This window comes from Mobula hypostoma, chromosome 22 (genome assembly GCF_963921235.1).
Source record: "Mobula hypostoma chromosome 22, sMobHyp1.1, whole genome shotgun sequence".
Classification (NCBI taxonomy): domain Eukaryota; kingdom Metazoa; phylum Chordata; class Chondrichthyes; order Myliobatiformes; family Myliobatidae; genus Mobula; species Mobula hypostoma.
In genome coordinates this window covers 8,217,258-8,242,819 of record NC_086118.1, presented here as the reverse complement: position 1 = coordinate 8,242,819, position 25,562 = coordinate 8,217,258, and the positions used below count along the sequence as shown (strand labels likewise).

Below are 25,562 nucleotides of genomic sequence, written 5' to 3'. Positions count from 1 at the left end.
GGGACTTGTCTATCTTCAGCCCACCAGTTTGCTTAGCACTACCTCTTTAGTGATAGCTATGGCATTGAGGTCCTCACCTCTTATCACATCCATAACATCTCTCCACCATGAAAACTGACACAAAACTGACACAAAATAGTCATTCAAAGCCTCGGCCATTTTCTCATTACCCAATATCAATTCGCCCTTCTCGTTCTCCAAGGGACCTACATTCACTTTAGGCACCCTTCTCCACTTTATATAATTATAAAAACTTTTACTATCTGTTTTTATATTTTGTGCTAGTTTATTTTCATAATCTAACTTCTCTTACTTTATTGCTCATTTAGTGGTACTTTGTTGCTCTTTAAAGTTTTCTCAATCTTCCAGTTTCCCACTACTCTTGACGATTTTGTATGCACGAGCTTTTAGTTTGATGCCTTCTTTTATTTCCTTAATTATCCAAGGCTGGCTCTCCCCACCCTTACTGTCCTTGCTTTTAACTGGAACATACTTTTGTTGAGCACCATGAAAAATCTCCTTGAAAGTTTTCTACTGTTCCTCAACTGTCCCACCATATAGCCTGTGTTCTCAGTCTACATTAGCCAAATCCTCCCTCATCCCATTGTAGTCTCCATTGTTTAGGCATAATACACTGGTTTTAGATTGAACTATTTCACCCTCCATTTGTATGAGAAATTCAATCATTCTTTCGAAGAGGACCCCTAACTACATGATCACTAATTTTACCTGTTTCATTGCACAGGACCAGATCTAAGATAGCACGTTCCCTTGTAGGTTGAGTAACATGCTGTTCAAGAAAGCTATCACAGATGCATTCTATAAAGTCCTCCTCAAGACTGCCTTGACCAACTTGATTCATCCAATCTATGTGCAAGTTGAAGTCGCCCAAGATAACTGCTGTTCCATTCTTACATGCCTCAGATATTTCTCTGTTTATTGCCTGTGCCACCATAATGTTATTATTCGGTGGCCAATAAACAACTCCCATCAGTGATTTTTTTCCCTTTACTATTCCTAATCTCTACCCCGATGGATTCAACATTCTGCTTCTTAGATCTTATATCATCTCTCACTATCGCCCTGATCTCATCTTCAATTAAGAACTCTACCCCACCTCCCTTACCTTTCTGCCTATCCTTCCGTATTACCTGATATCGTTGGATATTTAATTCCCGATCCTCTTCAACCTGCAACTACGTCTCCGTAATGGCCACTAAATCATACATCTTTGCATTGATTTGAGCCACAAGTTCACTGACCTTGTTTCAGATACTACAGGCATTCAAATAAAGTGCCCTTGCACTCATTGTGCTTTTTAAAATCTTGTAATCTTTTACTCTTCTGCACTTGACTTTTCTTTAGTCTTACTTTTCTTTTTTATCTTTTATTTTTTCTTTATCTTTATCCACACTTTTCTTTTTTACTTTATCCATACTTCTCCAATCTGTTGAACCCACCCCCTACTACTTAGTTTAAAGCCCTATCCACAACCTTAATTATGCAATTCGCTAGGATCCAAGTGCCATCACGGTTCAGGTGCAGCCCGTCCCATTGGACCAGCTCCCTCTTTCTCCAGTATTGGTGCCAATTTCCCATGAATTCAACCACGCAGTTAACTCTCCAATCTTCCTGACCCTATGCCAAATTGCACAGGGCTCAGGTAGCAACCAGAGATTACTTCCTTTTTGGTTCTGCTTTTTTAATTTAGTCCCTAGCTGCTCAAATTCTGTCAGCAGAACCTCTTTCCTCATTCCACCTATGTCGCTGGTACCCACATGGACCATGACAACTGGATCCTTCCCCTCCCACTGCAAATTCCTCTGCAGGTCAGATAAGATGTCCCAAACCCAAAAGCCAGGCAGGCAACACAGCAACAACACTCTGTCCTCGCGACCAAGAACTCTGTCTATTCTCCAGACTATATTATCCCCAATTACCACTACATTTCTCTTCTTTCTCCCCTTTGAAAGGCTCCCTGAACTATGGTGCCACAGTTAGGTTGCTTATCCTTCCCACAGTCCCCACTGTTATCCACACAAGAAGCAAAAATCACAGACCTTTTGGACAAGCTCAAGAGTTGAGGCTCTTCCAGCAATGTCTCTTGGATCCCACTACCCACTTCTCGCTCTCTTCAAATTGACTGGTCCGCCACGAGGTATAACAAGTGTAGGCAAAATGGTAAACAAAGGCAGTGAAATGGTCCTCCTGTAAGATGTGGGACTGCAAGGTACCTAACAGTCTTACTGATAACTACATCGGCAGGAAGCGTACTCAACTTCAGCAAAGTCAGCATAGTTTCCTTAAGGGGAAATCTTGCCCGACAAATCTGTTGGAATTCTTCGAGGAAATAACAGGCAGGATAGACAAAGGAGAGTCAGTGGATGCTGATTATTTGGCTTTTCAGGAAGCCTTTGACAAGGTACTGTACTTGAGGCTGCTTAACAGGGTAAGAGCCCAAGGCATTACAGGAAAGATACTAGCAAGGACAGAAGATTGTCTGACTGGGAGGAGGCAAAGAGCCAGAATAAAGGGGGCCTATTCTGGTAAGCTACTGGTGACTAGTGGTGTTCCGTAGAGGTCATTATTTGGACCGCTTCCTTTCACGTTATACGTCAGTGATTTGGATGACGGAATTGATGGTTTTCTGGCCAAGTTTGCAAACGATACAAAGATGGGTAGAGGGACAGATCGCGTTGAAGCAGAGGGACTTAGATTTTATTTATTTCACAATGCAGCACACAGTAGGTCCTTCTGAACCTTTGAGTCATGCCGCCCCAAGTAACCCCTGACAACCCCTTCTCCTTCTTACCTAATCACCAGACAATTTACACTGACCAATTAACCTAACTGCTAAGTCTTTGAAGTGTAGGAGGAAACCGGAGCACCCAGAGAAAACCCATAGAGGGCATATTGAGACTCCTTACAGATGGCACCGGAACTAAACTCCCAACTTCGACACCAAGCTTTAATAGCATCTCGCTGACATGTTATGCTATTATGGCTGGGAGAATAGTCAAAAAAGTGGCAGACAGAATACAGAGTAGGGCAGTATATGGTCATGCACATTGACAGAAGGAATAAATGTGTAGACTATTTTATAAATGGGGAGAAAAAGGTCAGATGTGCAAAGGTACTTGGAATTTCTTGTGCAGAATTCCCTAAAGTCAATGGTAAGGAAGGCAAATGCAATGTTAGCATTCATTTCGAAAGGATTAGAACATAAGAGCAAGGATGTGAAGCTAAGGCTTTATAAGGCATTGGTCAGGCCACACTTGGAGTATTGTGAGCAGTTTTGGGCCTTATCTAAGAAAGGATGTGCTGGCATTGGAGAGGGTCTGGAGGAGGCCACAAGATTATTCTGGGATTGAAAGGTTTACCATATGAGGAGCATTTGATGGCTCTGGGCTTGTACTCACTGGAGGTTAAAAGAATGAGGGGGAATCTCCTTGAAACTAATCAAATATTAGAAGGCCTAGAGAGAGTGGATGTGGAGACAATGTTTCTGTCGTGGGTAGGTCTAGAACCAGAGAACATAGCCTCAGAATAAAAGTACGTCCATCTAGAACAGAGATGGCGAGGAATTTCTTTGGCCAAAGGGTATTAAAGCTTTGGAATTCATTGCCATGGATGGTTGTGGAGGCCAAGTCATTAAGTATACTTTAAAATGGTGGTTCATAGCTTCTTGATTAGTCAAGGCGTCAAAGGTTATGGAGAGAAAGCAGGAGAATGGAGCTGAGAGGGATAATAAATCAGCCATGATGGAATAGCAGAGCAGAGTCATGAGCGGAACAGCCTAATTCTGCTCCTATGTCTTATAGTCTGATGGTCTTACGATGATTGTATATAGGAAAATGCACTTCACGTTCTCCTATATAAACTGCATAGTGCACAAAATGAAAATGAATTCCCTGGAATGTGTTCTCTATCTGGTCAGGGAAATGGGTAGCCAAGAGTGGCCAACTGGGTGCTCTGGTTTGGTCAAAGTTGCCATCTACAGAAAGGTTTGGGTTTACCTAGGGATTGGAATGCTGTGTGTGTGGCAGGGGTGGGAAAGTGGAGCGATGTGCTCCATGGTCAGAACCTCCATTAGGGAATTTAATAGGTTGATGTTTGGGCTATCAAGGGGAATTAGGGCCAAAAGTAATAGGGAAAATCAAAGCAAAGAGTTGCAATCCATAGTTGTGACTTGTCCAAGAATAGTTGATCTAATAACAGTTGTATTAATGTCCCCTGCAATGTTCCTGAAAGGAATGTTGCACTGGGCATAAAGTGACCTGAAGCACAGTTGATGCAGAAACCTAAGCAAGTTTTGCAAGAACAAGACCCGTTCATGTTGATAAGTAAAAATAGAAAATGCTGCGAACACTCGGCAGGCCAGGCAGCACTCACGAAGAAAGAAATAGGGTGAACATTTCAGGCTAAAGACTCCTCTGTCTGAAAAAGGGGGGTTGACATAAAACGTTAACTGCTTATTGTTCCACAGACCATGCTTAATCAGCTGAATGTTTCAGAATATTCTGATTATGTTACTTGCAATATTAAGCTGAGCACTTGTAATTGACTTCTAATGATCTTAGACAATGACAAAACATTATATCCCTGACCAGCAACAATTGTACCAGAACAATATACTCAAATACTGGAAATACGAAATAAAATTTAAAATGCTCGGAATACTCAGCAGGTCAATAAATATCTCTGAAGTACCTCTGAAATACAAGCTAATACTGTATTTCAAGTCGATGACCCAACATCACAGTGAAGTGCAATTCAGTGCCTAATTGAAATTCCAGAATGGCTTCAGGAAACACCCAGTCTTAAACACATGACACAACAACACAGGTACTTCTACATTATTTTCCCTCCCTCTCCTGTTCTCTGTAGGTGATGGACAATTTGATTTCCTGCACTTGCAAAAGATTGCTTAGAAAAATAAAAAGGAATAAAAGTAAGTTCTTTTCTTCAGCTTGAAGATCTCATTTTAAAATTAAAACCAAATAAAAGCAATCAAAGTTGGAAATATTGTACCACTTTGTCTTTCATGGAGGTATGCCGGAATATGGCAGTTCCAAATTAAAGCCCTGTGACTGTCAACAGAAGGAACAGAACACACATCTCTGGCAAAAGCTGTTGACCCCCTCACAAATCAAGAGATAAGCATCATTCTGATAATTAGGATTGAAAAGTGAGCCCTACATAAACAAATGGCAAGTAACAGGTTTTACCAAACTCCTGTAAACAGTACTCAGCTACAGAATGGGTTAGACTTCTTTGTGATTGATGAGTTCAAAGATTGTTGTAGTAAGAGGCACATAATGACAGCAATTGATAAAAATTTCTCTGCCTGGTTCGAATTCTCATTCCTTCCAAAAATTTTGGGCCCATTGCATTTAACATCAATATTCTCCACTTGATTCATTTAGGGCAGGGGTCCCCGACCTTTTTTTATGCCATGAAGCCTTACCATTAACCAAGGGGCCGTGGACCCCGAGTTGGGAACCCTTGATTTAGGGTGAAATCTGTAGTGTACATTAAACAAGTGAGAGAGTGAAATCTTGTCAGGGGGGTTTGTCATTAAAAGTACTGATACAGTTTTAAAGCCTTAAGTACATGGTATTTATTCATCTTTGGTTTCCAACCCACACTTGTTTATAAAACATTCTCAAAATTATCTACATTATTAGAGCCAATGAAATACAAAAGCACTTCACAGAAAAGACCATTCCATTTGTTGAATCTGAATAGCCTCTTCAAAGAACAATCCAGCTATCCCAGCACCCATATAATATTTATCCAATTCAGTTTTGTAGGCTGTACATAATGAAGTAAAAGAAAACAGTTTTATTGTAGCAACACACATCAAAGTTGCTGGTGAACGCAGCAGGCCAGGCAGCATCTCTAGGAAGAGGTACAGTCGACGTTTCAGGCCGAGACCCTTCGTCAGGACTAGCTGAAGGAAGAGTTAGTAAGAGATTTGAAAGTGGGAGGGGGAGATCCAAAATGGTAGGAGAAGACAGGAGGGGAAGGGATGGAGCCAAGAGCTGGACAGGAGGTCCAGGGAGAAAGACAAGCAGGGGGGAATCCAGAGGATGGGCAAGGGGTATAGTCAGAGGGACAGAGGGAGAAAAAGGAGAGTGAGAGAAAGAATGTGTGTATAAAAATAAATAACGGATGGGGTGATGTCGACTGTACCTCTTCCTAGAGATGCTGCCTGGCCTGCTGCGTTCACCAGCAACTTTGATGTGTGTTGCTTGAATTTCCAGCATCTGCAGAATTCCTGTTGTTTACAGTTTTATTGTGTTTCTTTACAAATAAGGTTAATGTACCTGATAACTCCTTAGGTTTTATTGATCAGTACATGAGGTAGTACAGAGGGAATAAGAATAACCAAATGTAAAATACAGGGCTACAGTACAGAGCGAATCAGTGCAGGCAGACAATAAGGTGTAAGGTCATGACGAGGTAAATTGTGTGGTCAAGAGTCCACTTCACCATACTAGGGGACCATTCATCAGTCTTATAACAGCAAGATAGAAGCTATCCTTGAGGATGGTTGCATGTGCTTTTTAGGCTTTTCAGGAAGGAAGAGGAGAGAATGCCCAGGGTATAACAGTATGGACTGAGAGCTGCTATCAGATCAGAAACAAAGAGTAACTGTGAATAATAGGGATCGATACTTGGATCCCAACAGCTCATTATCTCTATTGATGGTTTCATTGAATGAAGTAAATATAGTGTTTTGAAGCTTGTAGATGGCACACTGTGAGTAGGGTTGAGGATGTAAAGAAGCTTCAAGAGGATAGAGACATACTGAGTGACTGAATGGTGGAAGACGGAGTACAATGTGAGATTATTCACTTCTGCAGTATACACAGAAATGATAAATAATTAAATGATGAGAAATAGGGAAATATTGATGTAGAAAGGAACCTGGCTGCCTTTGTACGTAATCACTGAAAGGCAACAGGCAGTTGAAGCAGTAGTTCAGAAATCAGAGTACACTTACCCTCGTTGCTAGATTATTTGAACAGAAAAGTAAAGACATCTTAACAGAATTATATAAGGCCTTGATGAGACCACTACAGCAATGTTGTGTACAACCTTAGACTCCCTTTCCAAGTGAAGTTTCACCTTAAAATTCTAATAATCTTCTGTCTGACCAATTAGATATCCTGGTATTTCAGGATCTAGTGATGTATACCACAATCCCTTTGGCAAGACCCTGGTTCCTGCATTCCTTGTCACTAACCTGGGGCAGAGTTTCTACACTCCTTTCAGACTCTTCATGCCTTTAATTTATGTAATCCATTACACGCACCAAGACTCCACTCTGACACTCCCTTTCACTCAGAGGCCCTGATACAAGCTCCATCCAACTCAATGAGGCACCAGATATCAAGCTCCCTTCTGATTCCACTTCAACTTGCCAGGACTTCACTTACCACGCTCTCTTTAAACTGACAAGGATCTCGGTTTAAACTCATCGGCTTCACTGGGAAAGCCTAATACCACACCCACCTGAATAACGCAATGTGTCACTGGATGGTAATTAGCAACTAGATCCCATGCTGATTTGACCATCTTTCTTCCTGAGCTATGGAACTTAGATTAACTCTTGCAAAGAGATCAATTCACTTAGCAAAGAATCGGAATAGGATTTTGGATTGAAACCATCGTGGCATAGTGGTTAGCACGACACTGTTACAGCTCGGGGCATTTTAGAGCTTGGAGTTCAATTTTAACGCCATCTGCTAGGAATTTGTATGTTGTCACTGTGAGTGCGCGAGCTTCCTCCAGGTGCTCGAGTTTCCTCCCACGGTCCAAAAGTATTCTAGTTAGTACGTTAATAGCGGGAGGAGAAGATGGCAGCACGACGCAGCTCACAGCTGCCACTCTGGTGGTGATGTCTGTTATTTGTCAAGTAGGGTGCCGTGCACAATTTTGATTTGATGGAGACGGACGTGAGAGCATGGAGGAACATCTGGAGAAACTTCTGAAATGCCTGCTTCACTGCTGCTGCTGTTGTGTGGTCCGGAATCTCCGGGGGAGAAGGCCCCGAGTCCTCAGCTTTGCTTGTTGCTCGGCAGCCAGGGAGGGGTCGAAGTGCTCGGCAGAGGATGGTGCTCGGAAAGGCTGTATCGGAGGGGCTGACCAGCTCGGACGGACTCAGAGTCGGATGCGGTCGGGTGCTTCCAATACAACAGCAAGTTGTCAGCGCTTGGAGGTTCATGGCAGGAAGAGTTTCTCCCCTCTGCTGTCTGCGTTAGATGATGGGTCAATCGGGACTTTGAGACTTTTTTTTACTGTGACCGTGGTCTGCTCTTTATCAAATTACGGTATTGCTTTGCATTGTTGTAACTATATGTTATAATTATGTGGTTTTGTCAGTTTTAGTCTTGGTTTGTCCTGTTTTTTTGTGATATCATTCTGGAGGAACATTGTATCATTTTTTAATGCATGCATTTCTAAATGACAATAAACGAGGACTGAATGCCCTCATAATCTGTCTAATCTAATAATCTAATCTAATTGGTCATTGTAAATTTTCCTGGGATTAGGCTAGGGTTGGTTAGGTTAGATGGGTTGCTGTGTGGTGTGACTCATTGAGCCAGAAGGTCCTGTTCTGCACTACGCCTCTAAATAAATAAACAAACAAACAAACAAATAAATAAATTCTCTAAGGCCAGCTATTACACAAGTCGGTGTAGAAGGCTGAAAAAAGATGTCCAGCCAAGGCAGCCACTAGATAAATAGCACAACATGCAAACAGCCCACTAGTCATACCGCTATCATAAACATCTATCAAACAATGACTCTTCCATTGTCAACAGCTTCCCCTTCCTCCATTACCAACACAAGCTGGTTGGAGTCTAAATATCAGCTTAAGAATCATGGAGTCATAGTCATAGCCATAGTCATACTTTATTAATCCCGGGGGAAATTGGTTTTCGTTACAGTTGCTCCATAAATAATAACTAGTAATAGAACCATAAATAGTTAAATAGTAATATGCAAATTATGCCAGTAAATTATGAAATAAATCCAGGACCAGCCTATTGGCTCAGGATGTCTGACCCTCCAAGGAAGGAGTTGTAAAGTTTGATGGCCACAGGCAGGAACGACTTCCTATGACACTCAGTGCTGCATCTCAGTGGGATGAATCTCTGGCTGAATGTACTCCTGTGCCCACCCAGTACATTATGTAGTGGATGGGAGGCATTAACCAAATGGTATGCAACTTAGACAGCATCCTCTTTTCAGACACCACCGTGAGAGAGTCATACCGCAGAGGAACGGGCTCTTTAGCATCGATTCTTAATCTCCCATTACACCAACCCTCCATTTGTCCTTTTTATTGTCTCCATACACCCGCCAACTGTCATTGGATTCTACAGCTCTCCTGCAGTCCAAGAGCAATTTAGCCTGCTGTACTGCGTGGCTTTGAGAGGTAACCAAAGTATTTAGACACAGGGGGAGCATGCAGGTTCCACACAGACAGCATTCCAGGTCAGGATTGAACCTTGAAAATGAGTCTGTAGGGAACAGTTCAGTCATGGGGTGAGTGAACTTGAGTGAAGATGTCCCCTCTGGTTTAAGAGCCTGATGGTTGAGGGGTAGGAACTGTTCCTGAACCTGGTGGTGTGGGTGCACCGTACTGCTCTCCCTATCACCAAAGTCTATCCCCCTCCCCCAAGTACTGTGTATTCTATGAGCAACCTTCTGGACTTTCACAGCAATCCAACAGCTGGCATGAGTCATTTCTTTCCCTCCTACTCAAGCACAAATTATCGGAATTACTGCATTCAATTTGACAACTGGGATTTGAACTCTCATCTCCCTCAGTGGCCAGTCAAATTATCATTGTGAGGGTACTGCAGCCTGGGGTAGCAGCTTACATTGGTGGAGAACCCAGCGAGAAGATGAAATGCTTATCGAAACTCAGACCAGCATTAATGAATGGAAGTCATCACCTGTCTTTGTTTTCAATCTATTAATGTGGACATTCGAGCAAGTGCACAACTAAATTAAAATAAGATGCCTATATGCACAAACATGCCCCGAGCTTCAGGCAGTCAATGACAAATCACTCAGAAATCTCGCAATCCAATATTGCCTCTGCAAACTGCATAAGGATCATCAATGACTGTTATGCACAAAATGCTGAAATATCTGGCCGCTACCTTAGCTTGCACATGATAACTTAACAGGGGACATCTATTTATTACTAAGCTCTGCATCAGTATTGGGAAGAATTAATTGTTGTGGCATACAGATACATGTACAGAATTACAAAGAACTAATGTGATTGATCTGAAAAATTAACTCTCGCTCTCAAATACTGCCTGATGTTCAGAGTACCGCTAGCAGACTCAGCTTTCATTACAGATTTCCAACATCTTCATTTTCTTGTTATTTTTTTAAATAAAAAATGATTTTGTTTTGTGTTTCCCACATCTGCTAATGTATTTGAAAAATATATTAAATGCTGTCTTTCAGAATCTCTGAAAAGACTATTTTTTTAGATCAGAGATGAATCAGATGAGGAGAAGGTCAACAACTTTAAATTCCTCAGTGTTAGTATTTCAAAGGATCTGTCCTGGGTCCCGCACTTAAGTGCACCTCGGAGGAAAGCACATCAGTGCTTCTGCCTTCTTAGAAGTTTGCAAAGATTCTGCATGACATCTAAAACTTTGAGAAACATAGATGTGTTGTGGAGAGTATGTTGACTGGTTGCATCACGGCCTGGTATGGAAACACCAATGCCCTTGTACAGAAAAGCCTCCAAAAAGTACTAAATACAGCCCAGTCCATGATGGGTAAAGCACATCTACACAGAGTGTTGTTGCTAAAAAGCACCATTGATCTTCAAGGACCCCCAAAATTCACACTATGCTGTCTTCTCACTGCTGCCATCAGGAAAGAGGAATAGGGGCCTCAGGACCCACACAACCAGGTTCAGGAACAGTTCTTACCCCTCAACCATCAGGCTTTTGAACCAGAGGGGATATCTTCACTCAAGTTCACTCATCCCAAGACTAAACTGTATCCTCACCTACTGACTCATTTTCAAGGACTCTTCATCCCATGGTCTCAATATATATTGCTTATTTATTATTATTATTTTCCTTCTTTTTGCATATGCACAGTTTGTTGTTTTTTTTTGTACATTGGTCTGTCTGTCTGCTGGGTGTGTCCTTTCATTTCTTGTATTCACAGTGATTGCCTGTATGAAAACAAATCTCAGGGTTGTATATAAAAGATGCTGGTGAACGCAGCACACCAGGCAGCATCTGTAGGAAGAGGTACAGACAACGTTTCGGGCCGAGACACTTCGTCAGGACTAACTGACAAAGTTAGATTCTATAATTTCGGACATGCATAAAGTCCTTGAACAGTCAAGGACTGAATCTATTTGAATAGAGTTAAGCAGCAAGAAGGGAGTTACAAAACAGCTGTGGGTCAAAATAAAAATGCAAATGGGAGATTAAATACAATTAACCGGAAAAAAATGTATAGCCACATGACAAAGTTGGGGTTAATAAAACACAGATGTTCAGATTTGTTAAAACCAAGTTGCATTAAGTTAACCAGTGGAAGTTTTTGATGAGGTAACAGGGAGGATTGATGAAGGGAATACAGTAGCTGTTGAAATGGATTTCTAGAAATTTTTAATAAAATTATACACAAAAAGCTGGTTTGCAAACTGACAAAAACATTATGATCCAATGAGGACTGAGCAGGTTATAGTTGGAAAAGGTAAAGACAGGAGAAGAAGGAATCTGACAGGACATGAGAGTGGATCATGGGAGAAAGGGAAAGGGAAGGGACACCAGGGGAGAAGATTGGCAGGTGAGAAGAGAAAAGAGGGGAGCCAGAGTGGGAAATTGAAGAGGGAGGGAGGGGAGAAATTAAATGGAAACATAGAAAACCTACAGGACAATACAGGCCCTTCGGACCACAAAGTTGTGCTGAACATGTTAGAAATTACTAGGTTTACCTATAGCCCTCTATTTTACTAAGCTCCATGTACCAATCCAAATGTCTCTTAAAAGACCCTATTGTATCCGCCTCCACCACCATTGCCGGCAGCCCATTCCACGCACTCACCACTCTCTGAGTAAAAAACTTACCCCTGACATCTCCTCTGTACCTACTCCCCAGCACCTTAAACCTGTGTCCACTTCTGGCAACCATTTCAGCCGGGAGAAAAACCTCTGTCTATTCACACGATCACCGCCTCTCATCATCTTATACACCTCTATCAGGTCACCTCTCATCCTCCGTCGCTCCAAGGAAAAATGGCCAAGTTCACCGAACCTATTCTCAAAAGGCATGCACCCCAATCCAGGCAACATTCTTGTAAATCTCCTCTGCACCCTTTCTATGGCTTCCACATCCTTCCTGTAGTGAGGTGACCAGAACTGAGCACAGTACTCCAAGTGGAGTCTGACCAGGGTCCTATATAGCTGCAACATTACCTCTCGGCTACTAAATTCATTTCCATGACTGATGAAGGCCGAGACACCGTGTACCTACTTAACCACAGAGTCAACCTGCGCAGCTACTTTGAGTGTCCTATGGACTTGGACCCCGAGATCCCTCTGATCCTCCACATTGCCAAGAGTCTTACCATTAATACTATATTCTGCCATCATATTTGACCTACCAAAATGAACCACTTCACACTTATCTGGGTTGAACTCCATCTGCCACTTCTCAGCCCAGTTTTGCATCCTATCAATGTCCCGCTGTAACCTCTGACAGCCCTCCACACTATCCACAACACCCCCAACCTTTGTGTTATCAGTAAACTTAGTAACCCATCCCTCCACTTCATCATCCAGGTCATTTATAAAAATCACGAAAAGTAGGGGTCCCAGAACAGATCCGTAAGGCACACCACTGGTCACCAGCTCCATGCAGAATATGACCCGTCTACAACCACTCTTTGCCTTCTGTGGGCAAGCCAGTTCTGGATCCACAAAGCAATGTCCCCTTGAATCCCATGTCTCTTTACTTTCTCAATAAGCCTTGCATGGGGTACCTTATCAAATGCCTTGCTGAAATCCATATACACTACATCTACTGCTCTTCCTTCCCATTCCCATCTCGGCATGTCAGTTCATGGCCGCCTCTACTACCACGATGAGGCCACTTCCATATTTTGTCTGGGTAAAATCCAAACAGGTGGCATGAACGTTGATTTTTCCAACTTCTGGTATGCCACTGACCTTCCTGTATTACCAGCCACAGGAGACCTGTCCAAAACAGATACCATGCTGCTCTTTACAATGTATGTCAATGATCTACTCTCTATATACCCATGACTGCGTAGCTTGGCATAGCTCAAATACCATCTATAAATTTGCTGATGATACAACCATTGTTGGTCGAACCTCAAGTGGTGACAAGAGGGTGCACAGGAGTGAGATATGCCAACTAGTGGAGTGGTGCCGCAGCAACAACCTGGGACTCAACGTCAGTAAGAAGAAAGAACTGATTGTGGACTTCTGGAAGGGTAAGACAGAGGAACACATACCAATCCTCATAGAGGAATCAGAAGTGGAGAGAGTGAGCAGTTTCAAACTCCTGGGTGTCAAGATCTCTGAGATCTAACCTGGTCCCAACATATTGATGCAGTTATAGAGAAGGCAAGATAGCGACTGTACTTTATTCTTTGAAGAGATTTGGTATGTCAACAAAGACACTCAAAAACTTCTATAGATGTACCTTGGAGAGCATTCTGACAGGCTGCATCACCGTCTGGTATGGGGGGAGGCTACTTCGCAGGATCAAAACAAGTTGCAGAGAGTTGTAAATTTAGTCAGTTCCATCTTGGGTACCAGCCTACAAAATATCCAGGACATCATCAAGGAGCAGTGTCTCATAAAGGCAGCGTCCATTATTCAGGACCTCTGGCACCCAGAGCATGCCCTTTTCTCACTGTTACCATCAGGTAGGAGGTACAGAAGCCTGAAGGCATACAGTCAGCTTCTTCCCCTCTGCCATCCAATTCCTAAATGGACCCTGAACCCTTGGATACTACCTCACTTTTTTTTTTAAGATATATAGTATTTCTGTATTTTGCACAATTTTTAATCTATTCAATATTTATATACTGTAGTAAGTATACTGAATAAGATTTATTTATTATTATCATTTTTCCTTCTATATTATGTATTGCATTGAACTGCTGCGACTAAGTTAACAAATTTCATGTCACATGCCAATAATAATAAACCTGATTCTGATTCGGACTATGGGATTAATGGATTTGTGGCTAAGTTTGCCGATGATACAAAGATAGGTGGAGGAGTGGGCAGTGTTGAGGAAACAGAGAGGCTGCAGAGAGACTTAGATAGTTTAGGAGAGTGGGCAAAGAAGTGGCAAATGAAATACAATGTTGGGAAGTGTATGGTCATGCACTTTGATAGAAGAAATAAACAGGCAGACTATTATTTAGATGGGGAGAGAATTCAAAACGCAGAGACACAAAGGGACTTGGGAGTCCTTGTGCAGGATACCCTAAAGGTTAATCTGCAGGTTGAGTCGGTGGTGAAGGCAGCGAATGCAATGTTGGCATTCAATTCTAGAGGGATAGGATACAAGAGCAGGGATGTGATGTTAAGGCTCTGTAAGAAACTCGTGAGCCCACACTTGGAGTACTGTGTGCAGTTTTGGGCTCCTTATTTTAAAAAGGATATACTGACATTGGAGAAGATACACAAGAATGATTCCAGGAATGAAAGAGTTACTGTATGAGGAACATCTGGCAGCTCTTGGGCTGTATTCCCTGGAGTTCAGGAGAATGATGGGGGGGGGGGGGGTCTCATAGAAAGGCATGAACAGATTAGATATGGCAAAGTTATTTCCCATGGTAGGGGAGTCTAGGACAAGAAGGCACGACTTCAGGGTTGAAGGACATCCATTTAGAACAGAGATGCAGAGAAATTACTTTAGTCAGAGGGCACTAAATCTGTGGAATTTGTTGCCACAAGCGACTGTGGGTGCAGTTGAGGCAGAGATAGATAGGTTCTTGATTAGCCAGGGCATCAAAGGGAGAAAGCAGAGGAGTGGCGATAGCTGGAAGAATTGGATCAGCCCATGATTGAATGGTGGAGCAGACTCAATGGGCCAAATGGCCTACTTCTGCTCCTATATCTAATGGTCTTATTAATATATGTACAAGATTACTCAAATGTTATTGAAATACTAAATACATAACTCCAAATTGCAATACACCTGATACATTTGTCAATGGAAATATGGCAAGAGATGCATGGAGGTTGAATTGAAAATAACATTCACAACCGAGATAAATGCCACAGCTAATTTTCTTTCAATAGTTTATAAAACCATTCCAAAGTAATTCACAGGAATTCCATTAACAAAAATTAACACATTAAAAAAGGAGCAAACCATAGGTTTATAGGAAGGTTTACAGGATGGTCTTAAAATTGGTGAAGTACAGGAAGAGATTTCCAGATTCCAAAAAGGAACATAATTGCGACTGGACAGGAAAATGGAGTTGGAGGGATATAGAGCTGTCAGTTGGTTCTGAGGATAGAGGCTGATAAACAGAGCAGGAAGCATCAAACTCATGTCTCAATCTGGAGACAAAAAGTTGTATTTTGGAAAACTCCGATTCATTTATTTATCACATGTACAGTGAAATGCGTTGTTTGTGTCAACCAACACATCCTGAGGATGTGGTTGGATCAGGCCTGCAAGTGTCGCCACACAGCATGCCCACGACGCTGAGCAGAACAAAAACAAGCCCTTTTCAGCACACACACACACACACACACACAAACACACACACTCACACACACACACACAAACACACACACACACACAAACACACACACACACACAAACACACACACACAAACACACACACACACACACACACTCACACACACACAAACACACACACACTCACACACACACAAACACACACACACACACACATACACACAAACACACACACACACACACAAACACACACACACTCACACAAACACACACACACACACACTCACACACATACACTCACACACACGCACACACACACAAACACACACACGCACACACACACAAACACACACACGCACACGCACACACACACACACACAAACACACACACACACACACACACACACACACTCACACACTTATTATGGCTCTCCAACCCCAGGCCAGGACAGGACTTAGGGCCTCCAGCCTCCAGCCTCCACTAGACTCGCAGACAGCAGACCTCCAACTTCCACAGTGGACTCTTAGACATGTAGAACCAGGGCTTCGGCTATCGGACCTCAAAATGATCTTTGGGCTTCAATCTTTGGTATTGACCCCAGGTCTAGCCAAAAACGGGACCCCGTACTTCAGACCTTAAACTCCGGAGTCACTGAATCACATACCTAGGGGATGTCAGGCTCATGTGCCCTATGCTTGCATGGCAATCCTATCCTGGGACCCATCAAACTGGGGACTTTAATAACCAGGGGCCACCAGCACTCATTCACAGTGCTTGCCAGCCCGACTTCTATAGATGTCCTTCTACACACGTCCACGTCACTGACCTTCCAATTAGAGCAGATGTCTAGACTCAGTTTGATCTCTAATTCCCCCTCATTCTTGACCCTAAAACCTAAAGTGACCCCTAACTCCCCTCGTTGTCTCCGAAGTCATCCCTAGGAACTTAAGAGAAAACACAACTGTCTGTGCCACAACCTTGAGAGAGACCACAGTTCATCTCATCTTAACTGGAAACCACTAATGCTGATATCAGTGGCAGAAATTACCTTTGGCATGCTCCTCAACTTGGAGAGTATCACAGCTGAGATCAGCCCTGCTCATTCTGAACTTCACATCAATAGTCTCCTGATATCTAATAAAATAAGATCGCCTAGTTCATTTTAACTTCCACCCATCCAAAGATCAGAGGCCAATTTTGACCTCAGAGCTTGAATGGGTCGTTGTCCACCAGTCAGTACAATTACTTGTTGCTAAACAGCAGATTTATGAAATGTTTTAATCCATGGTATGATTTGTGTCTGTCAATGGAAAATCATAAAATGAGCTGATAAAATGATAAAACACATCTGAAGCATATTTGTGAAGACTTGAGCTTCATAAGGTCAACTACCACACACAATGGAAACTTCTTTATGTAGCATCACCCCTCATCAACTTCCAAAGATCGACTCCTAAAACAAATGTGTGTGCTGTTTGTCCTAGTGTTAACTTGCACTTCCACGTGAGCCTGATTTATCTGGTTAACAGTAAGAACTGTAGTCTATAATCTCTCTACATACCTGCTTGACTGGATGATGTTGCACCATTAAGCCAATGACCATTTCTGGTAGAGCCATAGGAACACCATTCAGCAGCTTGTCAAATGCTGTCATAATTTGCCTCGATCTGACTATCCAGTCTGGTCTGTTGGTGAAGTTTGCCAGCCGCACAAGGTTGGAAGCAGCCACAGCATTGCCACTGGGCTCAGCACCATCTTGTTCTGTATCAAAAATAAGATAACATCTTTTATTTTAAGATGTATTTCTATTAGTTGATTCAAATAATAATCAACTTAGTAAATCAAATCAGAACGAAACAATTGTAATACCTTTCTAAATCAGAATGTTAATTTACCAACAAGGGAGAAGATTATTTTAGATCTAGCATTGTGTGATAAGAAGGATTTAATCGATAACCTGACAGTTCAGGGAATTTTGAAGAAGAGTGATTGTAATACTAAAGAATGTTATATAAAGATTGAAAGTGATTTCATGCAATCAGAAAATAGGTTCACAAATCTGAACTACAATAACAGATGAGCTTGCCAAGCAATGGCTAACATTATATCCCTCTGAGATGTAAAATCACTAAAGGAAAAGTGGTCCAGCCATGGCTAACAAGAGAAGTTAAAGAATCAAAAGGATCAAAGAAAAAGACTCAGAAGGGAAGGTAAAATTGAATACAAGATTAATAAGGCAGGAAACAAAAAAATTTTAAAAGCTTCTCTGGATATGCAGAAGGGCAATTATGAGCTGAGGTAACTGAGAATCCCTTTTAGACTGATAGGTGAAATTTTCCTTTGGAAGAAGGAAACAGCAAAAAAAACTGAACAAATATGTTGTGCCCACCTTCATAGTGGAAGATACTGAAAACCTGCAGGAATATTTGTTAAATTAAGTGACAGACCAGGAATAACAACAAGAGGTGACGTAATGAAACAAAAGTCCCACGTTTTACCACCATAAGAGATCTTTCTTATCTTCAGAAAACTAAGTCTGTGCAGCTATCTACTACAACAAAGCAGCTGCAAGGATTTATCAATGAACGTTTAAAGCATTTTATGTGCCATAGATTTTAATATGGATTAATTTAAAACTTGAATCCCAATGTAACAACTTAAGTATTCTCAGCAATCACCAGATCATTAAATACAATTGCAATAACATATGCAAGCATTCCACTGTCCTCAAATCACAGGAGCACAGTGATTAGCACAACACTTTACAGTTTAGGCGACCTAGGTTCAATTCCTGCCGCTGCCTGTAAGGAGTTTGTACGTTCACCCTGTGAATGCATGGGGGTTTCTTCTGGGTGCTCCAGTTTCTGTCCCACAGTTCAAAGACTACTGGTTGGTAGGTTAATTGATCAGTGTAAATTGTACTGTGATTAGGCTCAGATTAAATCAGGGGATTGCTGGGATGCATGGCTCAAAGGGCCAGAAAGGCCTTTTCTGCACTCGATCTCAAATAAATAAATCATAGGTGACACCTCTTTCTAAACACTTGACCTTAGTTTCTAATGAGCATACTTAGCTTATTACTCAAAGTTTTTGTATGTTTCATATTTAATGGGATACATGATACTTTTCCAATAATCCAAGCTTCGAAAGGGCTTCTGCTGCCAAACAGTCCCAGATAATTAAGCCACAGTTTAAATACATGACTTGGTTTTCACTTTCAAAATGCAAACAAGTCCAATCTAAGCATGAATATTTATTAATGCAAACATGAATAGAGGTCCAGGGCCCTAAAGATCTCTACAAATGTTTTTTTTACACAGTAGAACATTTTACACAATCTAGTCTTAAATTAATGTTAAGTAATTTAGTTATTTTTAAAATATTCCATTCCTAATTTAATTCAAAACAATGCTGAATACAAATTTTTCCCTTTGCCTCTAACAGGGGTAAAATTTCTGCCAAAATTTACAATGGATCTGCTGGCAGTTATGTCCATTACTGAGCAATTCCTGAGGAGAGTCTTCAGTTTCCACTTAGCTGAGTGCGAGCCAAGGGATTTCTGCAATGCTTGGTTGTCTTCTTATGAGCAGCATACATCCGCAGGTTCCCTCACTCATAGGCTGCAAAACCCACCAGTTGAACGCAAGTCTGGTTAACTAGTTGCAAGTTTGGCCAATCCACTCAATATCCATCATTAAGGAGCCCATCACCCAGGACATGCCCTCTTCTCACTGATACCATCAAGGAGGAGGTACAGGAGCCTGAGGGCACGTGCTCAATGATTCAGGAACAGCTTCTTCTCCTCAGCCATCAGATTTCTGAAAGGACATTGAACCCATCAACACTACTTCGCTACTTTTTTTTCTCTTCCTTTTGCACTACTTATTTAATTTAACATAGTATATAGGGGTATATACTTCTTACCGTAATTTACAGTTTTTATGATGTACAGGTCGACTTTCACTAATCCAACTACCTGTAATCTGGTTCCTTCGATAATCCGCACTGATTTCAAATTTTCCGCACAACTGTAATTTCAAATTTTCTGGGCCACCGTACTAATCTGCTGCGCATTGTTTTGGTTGCGCTAGATCTATTCACATGTTGGCGCGCTCTTGTAAGCACAGACAGGCAATTCATGCTGTTTTCCTGCATTTATTAATATTATTTATGTGAGGCGTGGCCACCTGTCTCACCCGCCAGTGGCAGGGGAGCTGGCGCACGCTGGGTCAGTCTGCCTTCTCGCCCGCCTGCTGGCAGTCACGCAATACCCTCTGGCATCGCCCAGCCGGTGCTCCGTTCTCTTCTGCCTACGACCTCAGATCAGACAAGGCAACCCGCTGAATTTAAGCATATTACTAAGCAGAGGAAAAGGAACTAACGAGGATTCCCACAGTAACTGCGAGTGCAACGTAGTCTTTGGGGTATCTGCAAGCCTATGTCTTTGCTATCACTTAGCTCATGCTTGAGTGCTGGTAGTGGGTGTGCCTTATTTTTTGCCGGTGGGGAGTAGGGATTGTTGCTCTCTGCCGCTTACGCGCAGGAGGGAGGGGAGTGGGGGTGGGGAACTTAGAGGTTCTAACATTTAACTGTCGTTCATTCTTTGGGGCACTCCTCTGTTTTCATAGATGTTTACTAAGAAAAAGCATCTCAGGATGTATATTGTATACATTTCTCTGACATTCAATGAACCTTTAAATCCTTTGATATTTTAAAGGTATGATGAGGCGGTTAGCTATTGCTTAATGTGATCCTTCTGTAATTCGGCATTTTTACTGATCCAGCACTCCTCAGGTCCCAATGGTGCTGAATTATAGGTCAACCTGTATTATAATGTACTGCTGCATAACAACAAATTTCACGACATATGCCAATGATGTTAAAACTGATTCTGATTCAAATTAATGGGAAGAATCAGCTGTTGGGAGAAATAAATTCACCAATTACTTGATTGTTCTTCAAGCAAATAATTAAAAAATTAAATTAAATTAAATTAAATTAAGTGTGTAGTCATTTTTACTCTGAATCTTGAATTCGGCATGGTTGAGATCGAGGTTGAGATCGAAGTGTGTGGCCCAAAGGCGGATCGGTTCCAATTCTCAACCAACTCGCTGATTAAAGTGTCGAGCAAGATTTAAATCAATGAGGATGAATGCCATCTGCCTGCATTTGACTGGTCTCCCTCTCCCGTTCGCTTACTGCTGCTGGAGGAAGGTGTAGGAGTCTTGCGTCTTAGGCAAGATTTCACCAGTGCAGTTTGTGGATTGGACTTGTTTTTGTAGAGGTAGTTCACGTTATATGTGTTTTTGGTTTCAGGTTCCTTTACTCTTTTTCTAATTGCTATTTTCTGCAATTTTGATCAGGGTGGACTGGTTCTGCGGCCTGCAATCAATGAATGACACGGTGCTAAATTGAACTGAACTGAACTAAACTGAACATTCCTAGACTGTTTCAAGGACTCTGCGGTTTGAAATTTAATATTCTGTGTGTTATTTGCTCTTTTTTTGCCATTTGCACAATTTGTTCGTTATTAATGAGCTGGGTGTTTGATGCTTTCTTTGAACAGGTTTCATGGCATTTCTGTTTCACGGCAGTCGGCGGGAAGACAAATCTCACGGTTGTATACAGCATACATACTTTGGTAATAAATGTACTTTGAACGTTTGAACTTCTGTTAATAATTTTAACATTATTTTTAAGTTTCAGAATCAGGTTTTATTATTCTACTGCCTTCACAATGCAGTGTACAAAGCTAGGCAGGGAATTAAACACTTTCTGAAAAATCACCCAAGCCAGGAGCTTTCTTCAGGGTTTTTAATGAGAAAATGTGAAGCTGTACAGAATTAAACAAAACACTCATTACATGCAATACAGAATCATGACCTGCCTGGATATATTAATAGTATCAATTATTCTCACAATCATTGTTAATTAAGCCAATACTTTATATTTTATTGTCACCAAACAATTGATACTAGAAAGTGCTTCCTGCTCCCTGGATTACAAATCGATAGTAAATATTTAAAATTTAAATTATAAATCATAAATAGAAAAATAGAAAAATGGAAAGTAAGGTAGAGCAAAAGAAAACCGAGAGGCAGGTCCAGACATTTGGAGAGTACGGCCCAGATCCGGGTCAGGATCCGTTCAGCACTCTTATCACAGTTGGAAGGAAGCTGTTCCCAAATCTGGCTGTACGAGTCTTCAAGCTCCTGAGCCTTCTCCCGGAGGGAAGAGGGACGAAAAGTGTGTCGGCTGCGTGGGTCGTGTCCTTGATTATCTTGGCAGCACTGTTCCTACAGCATGCGGTGTAAAGTGAGTCCAAGGACGGAAGATTGGTTTTTGTGATGTGCTGCGCCATGTTCACGATCTTCTGCAGCTTCTTCCGGTCTTGGACAGGACAACTTCCATACCAGGTTGTGATGCACCCTAGAAGAATGCTTTCTACAGTGCATCTATAAAAATTAGTGAGGGTTTTAGGGGACAGACCAAATTTCTTTAGTTTTCTCAGGAAGTAAAGGTGCTGGTGGGCCTTCTTGGCAGTGGACTCTGCTTGATTGGACCAAGTCAGGTCATTTGTGATAGTGACCCCAAGGAACTTAAAGTTTTTGACCTGTTCCACTTGCGCATCGCCAATGTAAATTGGGTCATGCGGTCCACTACTCCTTCTGAAGTCAACAACCAATTCCTTCACCTTGCTGACGTTGAGGGATAGGTTATTGTCTTCGCACCATGCCACCAGGTTCTTAATTTCCTCTCTGTACTCAAACTCATCATTACCCGAGATACGTCCTACAATTGTGGTGTCATCAGCAAACTTATATATTGAGTCTGATGGAAACTTGGCTACAAAATCATGGGTGTACAGTGAGTACAGCAGAGGGCTGAGTACACAGCCTTATGGGGCACCGGTGCTCAGAGTGATTGTAGAGGAGAGCTTGTCTCCTATTTTTACATCCTGGGTCCTGTCTGTGAGGAAGTTGAAGGTCCAGCTGCAGATCTGAATGCTAAGGCCCAGGTTCTGGAGCTTAGGAATCAGTTTATTTGGAACGATGGTATTAAAGGCAGAGCTGTAGTCAATGAAAAGGACCCTTATGTATGCGCCTTTATTCTCCAGATGTTCTAAGGAGGAATGTAGGGCCAGAGAGATGGCATCTGCCGTTGACCTGTTGCTCCGGTAGGCCAATTGCAAAGCGTCGAGATTGACCAGTAGGCTGTGGTTGATGTGTGCCATAACCAATCGCTCGAAGCACTTCATAGCAGTTGATGTCAGAGCCGGTCGATAGTCATTCAGTGCAATATCCCATAACAATGCCATGTAGATCAGAGTGAACTCATAGCATAACAATAACTTAATAGCGATAAACAATAAACATACTTCCTTCAAAGTACATCTACTAAATGTTTACCACTATTAAGAAAGCTTAAGACTCATAGATATTACTGTTTTAAGAGCAAATAAAGAGTAGATGGAGATAGATGTCTTTCTACCGTGTGCTACAAGTCAAAATCCGAATTAACCTGTGCAGGAAATGATGTTAAAAAAACAGCTTATAAACAGTAAGTTCAGACAAAATGAACTGCATAAAAAATGAGCAGCGCCTCCTGGGATCAGAACAATTCGAAGTTCAAAGTTCAAAGTAAATTTATTATCCGCGTTCATACATGTCACCATATACAACCCTGAGGTTCATTTTCTTGTGGGCATATTCGGTACATCTATGGAATAATAACTATAACAGAATCAGTGAGAGATCAACCAGAGTGCAGAAGACAACAAACTGTGCAATAAATAATAAGAACATGAGATAATGAGATAGAGTCCTTAAAGTGATATCACTAGTTGCGTGAGCATTTCAATGATGGGGCAAGTGAGTGTAGTTAGAACCATAGAAGACCTGAAGCACAATACAGGCCCTTCGGCCCACAAAGCTGTGCCGAACATGTCCTTACCTTAGAAATTACCCAGGGTTACCCATAGACCTCTATTTTTCTAAACTCCACGTAATTATCCAGCAGTCTCTTTAAAGACCCTATCGTTTCCGCCTCCACCACTGTTGCCAGCAGTCCATTCCATGCACTCACCACTCTCTGCATAAAAAACTTACCCCAGACATCTCCTCTGTACTCCCTTCGAAACACCTTAAAACTGTGCCCTCTTGTGCTAGCCATTTCAGCCCTGGGAAAAAACTTCTGACTATTCACACAATCATGGCCTCTCATCATCTTATACACCTCTATCAGGTCACCTCTCATCCTCCGTCGCTCCAAGGAAAAGAGGCGGAGTTCACTGAACCTATTCTCATAAGGCATGCTCCCCAATCCAGGCAACATCCTTGTAAATCTCCTCTGCACCCTTTCTATGCTTTCCATATCCTTCCTGTAGTGAGGTGACTAGAACTGAGCACAGTACTCCAAATGGGGTCTGACCATGGTCCTAAATAGCTGCAACATTACCTCTCAGCTCCTAAACTCAATCCCATGATTGATGAAGGCCAATGCACCGTATGCCTTCTTAATCACAGAGTCAACCTGCACAGCAGCTTTGAGTCTCCTATGGACTCGGACCCCAAGATCCCTCTGATCCTCCACACTGCCAAGAGTCTTACCATTAATACTATATTCTGCCATCATATTTGACCTACCAAAATGAACCACTTCACACTTATCTGGGTTGAACTCCATCTGCCACTTCTCAGCCCAGTTTTGCATCCTATCAATGTCCTGATGTAATCTCTGACAGCCCTCCACACTATCCACAACACCCCTACCCTTTGTGTCATCAGCAAATTTACTAACCCATTTCTCCACTTCATCATCCAGGTCATTTATAAAAATCACGAAAAGTAGGGGTCCCAGAACAGATCCCTAATGCACACCACTGGTCACCAACCTCCATGCAGAATATGACCCATCTACAACCACTCTTTGCCTTCTATGGGCAAGCCAGTTCTGGATCCACAAAGCAATGTCCCCTTGGATCCCATGCCTCCTTACTTTCTCAATAAGCCTTGCATGGCCTATCTTATCAAATGCCTTGCTGAAATCCATATACACAACATCTACTGCTCTACCTTCATCAATGTGTTTAGTCACATCCTCAAAAAATTCAATCAGGCTCGTAACGCACAACTTGCCTTTGACAAAGTCATGCTATTCCTAATCATACTATGCCTCTCCAATTGTTCATAAATCCTGCCTCTTAGTATCTTCTCCATCAAATTACCAACCACTGAAGTAAGACTCACTGGTCTATAATTTCCTGGGCTACCTCTACTCCCTTTCTTGAATAATGGAACAACATCCACAACCCTCCAATCCTCCAGAACCTCTCCCATCCCCATTGATGATATAAGGATCTTCGCCAGAGGCTCAGCAATCTCCTCCCTCACCTCCCACAGTAGTATGGGGTACATCTCATCCGGTCCTGGTGACTTATCCAACTTGATACTTCCCAAAAGCTCCAGCATATCCTCGTCCTTAAGATCTACATGCTCAACCTTTTCAGTCCGCTGTAATTCATTCCTACAATCGTCAAGCTCCTTTTCCGTAGTGAATACAGAAGCAAAATATTCATTAACTACCTGTGCCATCTCATCCGGTTCCATACACACTTTTCCATTGGTCTTGATTGGTCCCATTCTCTTACATCTTATCCTCTGGCTCTTCACATACTTGTAGAATGCCTTGGGGTTTTCCCGAATCCTGTCTGCCATGGCCCCTTCTGGCTCTCCTAATTCCATTCTTAAGCTCCTTCCTGCTAGTCTTATAATCTTCTAGATCTCTAACATTATCTAGTTTT

General features: G+C 42.0%; 1 protein-coding gene across 4 annotated transcripts in view; it reads right to left on the bottom strand.

The window, feature by feature from the left end:
* The window catches only part of spata20 (spermatogenesis associated 20), a 479,531-nt gene that overhangs the window by 274,898 nt on the left and 179,071 nt on the right, over positions 1–25,562 (bottom strand). For all 4 annotated transcript variants that reach the window (XM_063074197.1, XM_063074194.1, XM_063074196.1 and 1 more), the window contains exon 14: positions 17,322–17,521. In XM_063074197.1, the coding sequence (XP_062930267.1) occupies positions 17,322–17,521 (200 nt within the window). The remainder of the gene's footprint in view (positions 1–17,321; positions 17,522–25,562) is intronic.